The 12398-nt window shown below is 53.3% G+C and overlaps 1 protein-coding gene across 7 annotated transcripts; it reads left to right on the top strand.

Annotated features, from left to right (window-relative positions):
- Window position 1: 1 nt before the first annotated feature.
- Window positions 2-11755, top strand: CDHR4 (cadherin related family member 4). Of its 7 annotated transcripts, none has more exons than XM_086698192.1 (19): window positions 2-3598; window positions 3946-4130; window positions 4255-4417; window positions 4494-4585; window positions 5102-5212; window positions 6831-6934; window positions 7129-7265; window positions 7549-7732; window positions 7831-7984; window positions 8241-8334; window positions 8639-8842; window positions 8923-9062; window positions 9284-9434; window positions 9514-9734; window positions 9964-10106; window positions 10605-10661; window positions 10763-10853; window positions 11078-11108; window positions 11605-11755. In XM_086698192.1, exons 1-19 carry the CDS (start codon window positions 3550-3552, stop codon window positions 11658-11660), a joined length of 2367 nt encoding a protein of 788 aa, XP_086554318.1. In that variant the 5' UTR covers window positions 2-3549; the 3' UTR covers window positions 11661-11755. The 7 variants fall into 7 exon arrangements, with proteins under 7 accessions (XP_086554318.1, XP_086554319.1, XP_086554315.1 ...); XM_086698193.1 differs by having other exon boundaries at window positions 11081-11108; XM_086698189.1 differs by having other exon boundaries at window positions 11078-11755.
- The last annotated feature ends 643 nt before the right edge of the window (window positions 11756-12398 follow it).

The raw sequence follows: 12398 nt of genomic DNA on the forward strand, positions 1-12398 counted from the left end.
CGCCCCTGGTGCTGCAGCCAATGGGGCCGGGGAGGGACTGAAGTGGTCCCGCCCCTCGGGCACTGACGGGTAGATGTGCCTGACGCCCACTCCCCACTCCCCGCGAGCTCTGGGGGCGAGGGGCTGGGTTGTGTCTCGAAGCCGGGCGGGTCTGGCCTGGGACTTCCCCGACCACCCTGGGCGGTTCAGCTCACTCCAGGTTCGCTGCTTCACCTAGGACAAGTCACTTCCCCGCAGTAGCCTCAGCTTCCCCGTTTTTCCCGGGATAGCACTGCAGTCCCTCTCGCAGGGGGCCTCAAGAGCTCGCGGATCCGGTGGCTACGCCCACGTGAGGGCAGAGCGCCCCCAGCCGTTGATCTAGCAGTGTTGTGGCCCATTCCGGGCGCGACCTACTGTATTCGGTCCTGAAACCGGCCTCGACAGACCCTGGAAGTGATGGGAGGGTCCGGCCCCAATGAGGACTCCAGGAGCTCTGGACCTTGCGGCAGCACAGAGAAGGGGCTTCAGCCAAAGCCCAGCCCGCACCCTCTCGGTCCTGCATCTGGGCCAAGCAAGGCGGGGCCGCCCTCTAGTGGGGAGGGCTCGGTTAGCCGCGATTCCTGCCGCAACATCCGCATTCCCTCTGCCCGCACCACTAGCCACCACTACGGAGAGTGAGAGCAGGAGGGTTAGGGCGGTGCTCTCTGCCCAGAATGGTCCGAGTCCGTTCCTGGAGACCACTCCAGGATCCAAGGCTAGGTTCGAGGATACAGTCTAACTTGAGACAAGACTAATCAGTAGACAGAAAAATACCGGAAATGGGGGGCAGACGGGCTTGTTTGGGAGAGGGGACTCAGAGGAGGCAGCATTCTGTATGTGATCTGAGTGAGCCATCATGGGAGATAAAGAAGAGGGGTATTCTAGGGGAACCTGGGTGGCTCAGTCGGCTGAGGGTCTGACTCTTGACTTTGATTCAGGTCATGATCTCACGGTTTGGCCATGGGGCTCTGCGCTGACAGCGTACTACTGCCTGCTTGGGATTCTGTCTCCCTCTCTCTTTGCCCCTCCCCCAATTGCTCTCTATATCTCTATTAAAATAAATAAAAATACACTTAAAAAAAAGAGGGGTATTCTAGGCAGATGGATCAGCCAGTTAAAGGCCCGGACAAGAGAGGATTTCGACAGGGCTTAAGACAAAGAAGGACCAAGTGTCTAGACGTGGTAGTTGGGGGAATGAGGAGATCAGCAAAACCAGTCTCCTAGCGGCCTTAGAAAGAAATATAGGGATTTGTTTGTGGTGCAATGGGGGAGCACTGGGACTTTTGAGCAGGGAATGGCCTGAGCTGGCTCCTGTTTAAATAATCCCATCTGCTTTAGGAGAACCACTCTGTAATCAGAGTGGAGGCTCCTGCCCTCATCCACCAAGAGAAGGGAGGGCCTGGGTCTGCGTGGGGCTGGGGCACAGAAGGGGGTGAATTTGGGGTATGTTCTGGAGTTAATATCAAGTTTTGCTGATGTATGAATATGAGTAGGGAAAGAGGAGCATCTAGCATGACTTCTAGATTTCTGGCCTGAACAACTGGTTGGATGGAATTGCTGTGAATTGATCCAGGAAAGACTGGAGAAGAACGGGTTTGGGGAGGAAAACCAAATGATTATTTGTGGACACGTGACCCTTGAGATGCCTGTTAGACATCCTATATGAGATGCCGGGTCAGCCACTGGGTGACTCTGGAATTTGGGAGAGAAATCAGCACTGAAGCCTTAGATCTGGGAGGCAAAGTGAGTGGATGGTATTTAAGGCCATTGACTTTGAGATGGGAGAAGTGAGTATAGACAGAGGAGGGCAGCAGTCAGGACTGAGTCCTGGAACACTCCTCTGGGTGGTAGTAGGAAAGCAGAACCAGCAAAGGAGCTAAGCAGGAGCAGCTGGGGAGGTGGGAGGAAACAGAGTGTGGGCACTTTAGGAGCCAAGGGAGCAAGTGTCAAATGCTACCAAGGAGATAAGATTGGAGAATGAATTGCTGAAGCTGGTAGTATGCAGGTCTCTGAGGACTCCAACAGGGCAGTTTCATGAAGGGAGAGACGAACTTGATGATAGTGGGCAGAAGCAAGTGAGAGATGAAGAATTGGAAAGAGCAAGTGTAAACAACTTTTTAAAAATTGACATATAAATTTGGGGCATCTGGGTGGCTCAGTCTGTTAAATGTCTGACTCTTGATTTTGGCCTAGGTCATGATCTCACAGGTTTATGAGTTTGAGCCCCACGTCAGGCTCTGGGCTGACAGTGCGGAGCCTGCTTGGGATGTTCTCTCTCTTCTCTTTCTGCCCCTCTTTCTCTCTCTCTTTCTCTCTCTCAGAATAAATGAACTTTAAGAAATAAAAAAATTTAAAAATTGACATATAGCATAAATATAACAATTGGACAACTCTCGAAGGTACAGCTCAATAAATTAAAAAAAATTTTTTTACATTTATTTATTTTCGAGAGACAGAAAGAGGCAGAGCATAAGTGGGGAGGCAGAGAGAGAATGAGACATAGAATCTGAAGCAGACTCCAGGCTCTGAGCTGTCAGCAGAGAGCCCGACGTGGGGCTCAAATTCACAAACCGTGAGATCATGACCTGAGCTGGAGTCAGATGCTTAACTGACTGAGTCACCCAGGCACCCCTCAATAAATGTTTTTTAAAGTTTATTTATTTATTTTGAGAGACACAGAGACAGCACAAGTGGAGGGAGGGGCAGAGAGAGAGAGAGAGAGAGAGAGAGAGAGAGAGAGAGAATCCCAAGCAGGCTCCATGCTGGCAACACAGAGCCTGATGCACGGCTCAAACCCACAAAGCCATGAGATCATGACCTGAGCCTAACCAAGAGTTGGACACTTAACCGGCTAAGCCACCCAGGTGCCCCCAGCTCAATAAATGTTAAAGTCTGTAGACACTTATGCATCTGTCACCTAGATCAAGGTAGAAACTGTCCCCAGCTCCTCCAAGAGGCCACTTTGTGCCCCCTCCAGTTGATATCCCCCCCCCCCACATAACCACTAATTTGATTTATATCACCAAGGATTCTTTTTGCTTCTTGAATGTAGACAACTTTTAAGAGATTTTGTTGATGGCTGGGCTCAGATTTTGTAGACAGATAATGTTTTAATGGTGAGGGGAAGTGGGCAACTGGGGTTTGGACTCTGTGGGGTAGCAAATCCTGAGCCCAGTTTTCCTGGGTGCTGTGCTTGTGCTGTCTCCAAGGACTGCATGACTGAGACTTACTTCCCTGAACCTCAGTTTCCCTACCTGAAGTTTGATCCTTTTCCCCTAACATTTCCTTTGGGTTGTAGTAAGAACGGGGGGATTCATCAGAAGCAGTGAAACCTGGGGTTGTCCAGACCTCTTAATGCCTGTCTGGAGTCTAGAGCTCAAGTCACCAGGGATGGGCGGAGCTAGAATCTGGGAGGCTCAGGAGTGCAGCCTGCCCAGCTGTGTTTAAGCGACTCACCTGACAACGGGGTGAGCCTGACAAACACGGCTGGTCTTCTGGAGTCTCCTCTGCTGTCTGCGTCTTGAGGCCACTATGGCACTGCTCAGGATCCTGGCGCTTCTGCTTGCTCTGACTGTCTCTGGTGAGGAGCTGGTGGGTGGGGGAACTCCAGTTCTCACGCCCACCCCCCCATTCCACACTGGAGTGGAATTGTGACCCTTCTTGGATAAGCTACGATGGAGTGCAGGGGCTGGGGGAGAGCAAGGGAAAAGGGCAAAGATCTAACTCCCTGACCCTCATTTCTTATCATGGCTGCTTCCTCAACCAAGTGCTCACGTCTGTGAAATGAGCTGTGCCATTGTTGGATATGGGGGACAAGGAAGAGTTTTGGCTGCTTGGCCCCTAGATGTGACCAGGCCCTGAGGGAGAAGGTCAGGACTATGCTTGTGTGTGGGGGGACCTCCAGTTTGAATTGTCTCTTCCTCACAGAACTCCACTGCCTGCCCTGGTTCATAAATGTCTCTGAGAGCCAGGGACCCGGCACGATCCTTCAGTCCTTCTCCTTCAACTGCACTTCTCACATGCCCACCCTGCAGTTGGTCCATGTGCAGCCACCCACCACCTTCTTCAACCCACCCAGCCTGACCAGGTGGCAGGGGATCTATGTGGGCATGGTAGGGTCATGGGCACAGATGGGAGCCATGGGGGAACACGGGCAGTCCCTAAATTCACAAAGCCACAGGCAGTATAGGGGGGTGGAGAGCCTACAGTCCCACATGCACTGTCTACCTGCCACAGGTGACCTTAAGCAGCTCGGCCCGGCTGGATGCTCTATCTGTGAATCACTATAAGCTGCAGCTGCGGTTCACATGCGGCAACCATGTGATGGAGGGACCACTCTCTGTGGATGTGCGGCGGGACCCTGGTCATAGTGCATGTGCTGGCCGATTTGCCAGCCCAGGTGAGGCCAGGGGCAGCAGGCAGGGGGTGGGCAGGCATGGCCTGAACAGAACCTCCCTGACCTCTCCTCTGGCTAGCTGGAGAAATCATTCAGGTTCTAGAAACAGTCACACCTGGGGCCAGACTGTACACTCTGCTGCTGCCAGGCCTGGAAGTCCAGCGTGCCCAGGTGAGCCCAGCACATAGGTAGTGGGGGACAGAATGAGGGAGGCACATGGGGAGACCAAACTGGGCCCCTTCTTGTCCCAGCCCCTCTCTAGCCACCCCCCCCCCCCCACCGCCCAGCAGAGGAACACTTTAGTGTCAGCTAAGCCTCTGCGTGATGTATGTTCTTGGAGAGAGCCGCTGTTGGCTGCCCATCCCCAAAGACCATGGCTGTTCCTATAAGGACATCTCAGGGGCTTGTGTTCTTTCATGTTCTCTGTGTGTACTGAATTCTCCCTGAAAATTGTGTTACTTTTGTAATCCCCAAAATAAATGCAGTTTAAAAAGCAAAATAATTGGTTTAAAACCAGAGAAGATTGAGGATCGGGGCCAGGGGTGGAGGTTGGGGACCCACCCTGTATCGGGGTATGGGAGGGTTTGGTGTGGACAGGTACTTGCTAGGTTGCTGGGGGATTTTGGCAGGGATGCTGTGGGGCACTGGGGGCTGAGGCTGGGGCTTCTAGCATCTCTGTCCTGTCAGATAAATATCATCAGTGCCCAGGACCCTCCATACTTTCCTGGACCTTTCTCCATCAATGGTCAAGGTTGGCTGCTGGTGCCATCCCAGGGCCTCAAAGGCCAGGCTGAAAAGGTGAGCATGACTTGGGACCTGGGGATACCCATGGATGGGGCGCACAATGGACAGAGCCACCACTTCCTGGAGGTTTGTTTGTTCTTGGCCTCCTAGATTTTGCTGCCTCGTGTTCAGACATAGCCACCTGTATATGCTGCCACATGATGGCTATTCTCCCACATTTGCCTGGTTCTGTGATGGGTTCTGGAGTTCCAGAAAGAAAAGGGAGCCCCTCATGCCTCTAATAGAATTGAGAACGTTCAAAACATTCACACAGGAAGAGAAAGTTCTGGGTAAAGTGGCTAGTACAGTCTGGAGAAGGCTAGAGAAATTCCTTCGTTGTTATTATTTATTTATTTATTTATTTATTTATTTATTTATTTATTTTTATTTTTTAAAAATTTTTTTTCAACGTTTTTTATTTATTTTTGGGACAGAGAGAGACAGAGCATGAACGGGGGAGGGGCAGAGAGAGAGGGAGACACAGAATCGGAAACAGGCTCCAGGCTCCGAGCTATCAGTCCAGAGCCTGATGCGGGGCTCGAACTCACGGACCGCGAGATCGTGACCTGGCTGAAGTCGGACGCTTAACCGACTGCACCACCCAGGCGCCCCTGTTATTATTTTTTTAAACATTAAAAGTTTTGTCGGGGTGCCTGGGTGGCTCAGTCAGTTGAGCGTCCGACTTCAGCTCAGGTCATGAGCTTGTGAGTTCGGGCCCCGCGTCGGGCTCTGTGCTGACAGCTCGGAGCCTGGAGCCTGCTTCGGATTCTGTGTGTGTGTCTCTCTCTGCCCCTAACCCACTCGCATTCTGTCTCTCTCTCAAAAATAAATAAACATTAAAAAAATTAAACATTAAAAGTTTTGTTTTTGTTTTTTGCTTTTGAAGTTTATTTATTTATTTTGAGAAAGAGTGTGAGCAGGGGCGGGGCAGAGGGAGAGGGAGCGAGAAAGAATCCCAAGAAGGCTCTGCACTGTCAGAGCAGAGCCAGATGCGGGGCTTGAACTCACGAACCAACCCGTGAGATCATGACCTGAGCTGAAATCAAGAGTCAGATGCCTAACCAACTGATCCACCCAGGAGTCTTGAGAAATTCTTTCTTTAAAATTTCCATGCCTTTTTTTTTTTTAAGTTTATTTATTTGTTTTGAGAGAAAAAGTGCAAGTGGGAAAGGAGAAGAGAGAGAGGGAGAGAGAGAATGCCAAGCAGGCTCTGCACTGTCAGCACAGAGCCCTATGCAGGGCTCAAACTCATGAGTTGTGAGATCATAACCTGAGCCAAAATCAAGAGTCCAATGCTTAATCTACTGAGCCACCCAGGTGCCCTGAGAAGTTCCTTCTTTAAAATTCCATGTTTTAGTGACTGGCTCTTAGTAACTCTAAATGATGTTTCATTGTGTATAACTCAGATATCACACTTCTTTGAGCTGTTTGCATCCTAAAGGAAATATTTATGGCCCCAAGAATGGGACTTAAAGGAGTGCCTGTAAGCATAGAGATCATGGGGTGGGAGTGGGGGCTCCTTGTGGAGGGCCCCAGGTGGGGGGGGGGCGGTTGCTATTTGAAGGGACGACTGGGCATAGACATACAGGTATACACACACTGTAGTTCCCTTACTGTTCTGTGTGCACTGCAGGTCTTCCAGCTTCAGATTTTGGTCACTTTTGGACAAAATCGAAGCTGCCTTGGGATGCTCAAGGTGAAAGTTTTGCCTGTTCCCTCCAGCCTGATCTCTTTCCTGTAAGGCTCCCCTACCCTGAGTACAGTGAAGGAGACATGGCCTAGCCCCAGGGAATTGGGAGTGAGGTTAAGGGGTGGGGTTGCTGGGGTGTCCCCAGCTAGCTCGGGTATGAGGGAAGCCCCAGGGGAGGGGCACGCCGGCAGGGCCAGGGGTGGCGGGAGAGGGCATAGCTAGTTTCCCCCTTTTGGTCCAGGAAGCAAGCCTCGAATATCACCATCCTGGAGGACCTGCCCCCTGGGGGTAAGGTGGTTCAGGTCCGGGCCCGGGGCTTCGACGTGCGCTACGAAATCCTCTCCCCGGTGCCCTGCCCCCTCTTCTCCATCGGACGTGGTGAGGGGCATAGTGGGGAGCGGTGCGGGATGCCTCCCAGGCTGGTCCACAGTGATCCGCACTACCTCCTCGCCCTGCTGAGAAACGGGGCTGAAACCCAGGCAGACACGGGCGCGGTGCCGTTTGGGGGCCGGGCTAGAATTAGAGGCGAGCCTTGGAGGAGGCAGCTGGGGTGGCCAGACTCAGCCCCCTCCCGCTGAGGGTGGATTAGGTGTGAGGGTGGGGACCAAACCGACCTGGGGGCGGGTCTAAACTCAGCATTCCCCGCCCCTACCCCGCCCAGCCGACGGTGTGATTCGCACCACCGCGCCTCTGGAGTTAGCGCAGGCCCCGGGCGCGGCGGTCACTAGACTGCGAGTGAAGGCCTACGAACGGCTCAGGCCGTGGGCCAGCGTGGAGCTCGAGCTCACGGTGAACGTGCGCTCGGTCAACCGCTGGCCTCCGCGCTGCCTCCCAGCGATGCTGGTGTGAGTATACAGGAACCTTACGTAAGCTATAGGGGTGAGAACCATGGTTCTCCTGGTCCAGACTGACTTTTGCCCTGCCGCCGGCATTCTGCTCCCAGGACTCAAATCCCCGAGACGACGCCGGTGGGCACCGTGCTGAACACCTTCACTTGTGCTGATCCAGACTCTCCCGGCTCCATCCTCGACTACCAGCTGCAGTTCCACAGCCCTCCTGGCTCAGCTAGCCTCTGCCTTCGAGACAGGGTCCTGGAGGTGCCCAGCCCCTGCCTCCTGACCCACATGCAGGGTGCTGGGGACTGTAAGGTGGAGGGGTCGGGGGGCAAAGGTCTGTGGGAGCTGAGACCATTGCCATGAGGGAGATGGTGGTGGAGCCAATCTGCACCCACAGAGCTGGAAAGCAGAGGCTCAGGGTTGACCATGTGTGGTTGCCCTGACCTGAGGTGGCCCAGTGTGGCTCTAGACTTTTCCAGGCCTTGACTCAGCCTCACTCTGTGGCCCCTCTGGCCAGGTGAATGCCACACTGGACTGTGATGCTCGTGGGGCCTGCTTTCAGCATGCAGCCTCCATCCTGGTGCTCGATGGTGGTCAGCCCCTGATGACCAGTGAGTAACCATACCCAGGCCTGGACATCCAGGACAAGGCTGTTCTGTACCTCTCTCCCCATCCTTAAGATAGGGTCACCTCTCCTCCCACAGAAATCAATAGGGCACAGTTGTCTGCCTAAGGTGGGACATATGTCTCCTCTCCTAGACACCTCCCCACCCAGGGAGGAATGGCTATTGTTCGTCCTCCTTCCAGACCCTCTCCCTCCTTAAACCCCCAGGGCAGGGCCATGTCTCCCCCCTTAGACCCTAGAGAATGGCTGGGCACCCCATGCCAGCTCCTTGACTGTCAAATGGCCTCCAGCTGAGGTGCCAGTACTGGTGATGGTGACTCCTGTGAACGAGTTCTCCCCAGCCTGTGTCCCACACAAGTTCCGGATCCGGGAAGATTCAGGGCCCCACACTCTACTGGGCTCTGTGGTGGGCATGGACAAGGATTACCCACACAACAACATTGAGTACTACATCTCTGGCGGGCCTACCATCTTTTCTGTGGACCGTCTCAGTGGTACTCCCACCCCAGGGCTGGGATGGAGGGTTGGAACCAGAGTTGACTCTGCAGGCTGAGGCTGTGGGCATCTCTTTTAGGGGAGGTTCATCTCCTGGGATCTTTGGACTATGAGCTGCAGACATTATACAGGCTCAATGTCCTGCTGATTGACCATGGCCAAGACCAGGACCCCACTCACCACCGCTCTGGTTCCTGTACAATTACCATTGAGGTTGAGGTAATTGAGCCCCAAGGCCTTGGGAAAAATTGGAAAGTGTTCACATCTTCCTCTAGCATTCTGCTTTTCCACCCTGTGCCTAAGTTTCCTCCGTTAGTTGGTTGAAAAGGGATGGTGCCTCATTATGGAAACCTTTGGAGCCTGTTGCCTGATACCTAGGCTCTGGAGGAGACTGAGGGGCTGGCCTGAGGATTTGGGGTGACCTGGCTATATTCCTGCAGGATGTGAACGACCATGCCCCGGAATGTCAGCCTCCATTTCAGGAACTCACCATCTACGCTCTCCTGGGCCATAGTGTGGAGGTGACCAAGGTGTCATGTTGGGTTCCTCAGGAGCCACAGCGTCTGGCCTTCTCCTACAGCATTGTGGGAGGTGAGGATCATGGGGGCCACCAGGCTGTTGGGGCAGGAGCAGGCCAAGGCCAACAACGGTCCCCTTGTTCTGCTTTCAGGGAATAGTCAGAGCCGATTCAGCCTGCAAGGAGCCACCCTGGTGTACAACAACATCTTGTTGGGGCCTCTCTGGCCAGAGCAGTTCTATACTTATGAGCTGTTGATCCGTGTGGCCGATGCAGGTCCCTCCATCCCCCACCTCAGTACCACAGCCACCGTCAGTGTGCATCTAATTCCCTGGAGCGCCAGCACAGTGGCCACCCGCACCCACAGATCCACAGTGAGGGGGGGTCCTTGGGACCTTGGGGGGTAGGACGAAAGGATCTTGAAGGGCAAGGAGATCCAGTTTCCCCAAGTGGAACTATGGGAGAAGGCATTCCAGAGGGAACCGTTGAACATAAGGAGCCTGGCAATACAGAAGAGCAACTCTGGGGTGTGGGGTAGCCCAACCCTTGGAGTGATTTGAAGGCTGGATGATCATTTTGCCAGGGCTGTGGCCCCCATTTCAGGTGCCTTCAGTGATGACACCCCTGCTTGTGACTGACACAGAGGCTTTCTGGCAGCCGGAGCCCTGGTTTGTGGTGGTGCTGACAGTGACCAGCGCCCTCTTTGTCTTGGCTCTGGGCTGGCTCCTCCTCAGGCTCTTCCAGGGGTAGGGTTCTTATTCCTGGGCTCTTGCCCCAGCCCATTAATGGACCTCATCTGTGATAGGTGCTTTCACCAAGATTTGGTGACAATGCCCAAGTTGATGAGCAGGCAAACTGCTATTAATGGGGGCTGCTCTCCCTCCAGAGGTCATCAGGTTAGAGGCAGAGAGGCACTAGGGGGAAATTGTCTCCATTGTTGGCACAGCTTGGTCTTGGAATGGAGTGGGTGTGGATGAGACCCAGTGCTCGACACTCAGAGTCTATCATGCACTGGGCATTTGCCCCTATTCCTGACCCCTATCCTCCACTTGACACTTGTTCTGCCCCTAAGGGTGAGTTTTTTATGGGCGCAGGACTGACCCAGGGGAAGGTGGGGTAACAGTGTAGGCATTGCATATGGACATTGGCTATCTCCAGTATACAGGGGCAGATGGATGGTGCTGGTTCCTGGAGTCAGCAGGTCTGCAGCCCTCACTGCTTGGTCCCTCCTCCTGTCATTTTAGGTTGGTCCAGATGCACCAGACACCAAGCAAACCAGCCCAGGCTTTGCTACTAAACGGGTCAGTTTCCTTTGCATACCTCTATGCCTGAGAGTCCATCTCTTAAATTCAGCCTGGGGCCAAGAGCCTTATCCTGTATTCGTGCTTTTACTTTGCCCCAGCATCCAGGGAACTGAGGAGTCCATTCAGGGGTTCATGGAGGCACCGAGAATGGAGATGTCCCAGGCACCCAGCAGTGTCGACCTGAGCTTGGTGTGTCAACATACCATCCTGTATAGTGGGCACTGGGCTGCTCTAGAGGACTCCCCTCCCAAGCCTGCCTCCTTCCTTGTGGCTGGCTACCTCTGTGGTAGAGCCCATGCCAGCACCATCAGAATGGAGGAGGGAGGTGGGATCCTGACCCCTATGGGAGCAGGCCTCCACCTGCTCCTGGGGGCAGGGCTCAACTCATTACCCCCTCTCATTCTTCCCATCAGCAGCACTTTGATGGCAGAGCACAGGACTCCCGTGAGTCCCCCTTTTCCCAAACTACTCTTCACCTGGGTCCACTTTCTCTCCTTACCCCATCTCAGCGTCTCCTCCTACCACCAGGCATCCACTATCTACTCTTTCCCTGAATGGGGTCTGTTCTCACCCCAATGTTTCTCAAACATCTGTTGGGCCAGAAGATGACTCAAACCTGGTCTGGTTCCTGCCCATGGCAGAAGCGGTGGTGAGGGGAAAGGCCCCCAGATATTACATTGTCATCAGTGATTTATGGCAGATTAATCTGGCACTGGGCTTAGGGAAGCTGGTGTTCAGTTTGGGGAAATCAAGGATGCTTCCTGTGCATTTGAGCTAGACCTCACAGGATTGCTGAGAAAGGAGGGAAGGGACAAGTTGGATCAAGCAGAAGGAGGGTCTCACCAAGGGTTCTGGAATGTCTTCCCCTACCTTTAAGGGAAGGAGGCTGTTCTGCTGAGTCCAGCAGTGCCCTCTCTCCCTCCTGACCATTTGAACTCAGGCACAGGCAGAGATTACCTGTTCAACACGCTCACAGGAGCCCGGCGCTGGCTCTGAAGCCAAGAAGCTGCTTCACTGTGGAATTTTTTCTTCCCATGATCATGCTGCTGAGTTTTTAAGTTGATTCAATAATAAACAAAATTACAAAAGAAGAGTCCCAGCCTTGAAAACCATCTGTGGGAGAGGCTCTGGGATCTGAGCTTCCTTGTTCTCACTTGGAGAGTGCCTTGCCTTCTGGGAAGGCTCTAGGGAGTAGTAAGTTTAGTTTAGTTTAGTTTAGTTTTTTTAATTTTTTAAATGTTTATTTATTTTGGAGAGAGAGACAGAGTGTGAGTGGGGGAGGAGCGGAGAGAGAGGGAGACACAGAATCTGAAGCAGGCTCCAGGCTCTGAGCTGTCAGCACAGAGCACAGAGCCTGATGCAGGGCTCGAACTCACAAACGGTGAGATCATGACCTGAGCTGAAGTCGGACGCTTACCGACTGAGCCACCCAGGCACCCCAAGATTAGTTTTCTTTTAAGAAGGCATTGTATGATGCTCTGACTGATCATGATTAATGCAGAGGTAAGAGGCTGTTATCCTTGTGACAGAGGCCTCCAATCAGCCTGTTCCTTCAAAGACCACCTGCTCTAGCAGATGGGGAGTGCCCAGGAACTTCCTTTTCCCACTGAAAGGAATACATTGTTGCTGTTTGAAGCCCCCCCCCCCCCCCAACCTCTAGGGCTCTGCCAACTGTGTGTGGTTTTCTTGGGAAGGATCTGAACTTTTGCACTGAGGTGAGGGTTGGTGCAGACT

Source organism: Puma concolor, chromosome A2, assembly GCF_028749965.1.
Source record: "Puma concolor isolate L17-30 chromosome A2, mPumCon1.1.hap2, whole genome shotgun sequence".
In the NCBI taxonomy this organism is placed as follows: domain Eukaryota; kingdom Metazoa; phylum Chordata; class Mammalia; order Carnivora; family Felidae; genus Puma; species Puma concolor.

Coding starts and splice junctions, on each gene's coding strand:
- CDHR4 (XM_086698189.1), top strand. CDS start 3,550: ATGGCACTGCTCAGGATCCTGGCGCTTCTGCTTGCTCTGACTGTCTCT. Junction 9,435..9,513: donor CTCCTACAGCATTGTGGGAG/GTGAGGATCATG, acceptor TTCTGCTTTCAG/GGAATAGTCAGAGCCGATTC. Junction 10,662..10,762: donor CAGGCTTTGCTACTAAACGG/GTCAGTTTCCTT, acceptor ACTTTGCCCCAG/CATCCAGGGAACTGAGGAGT.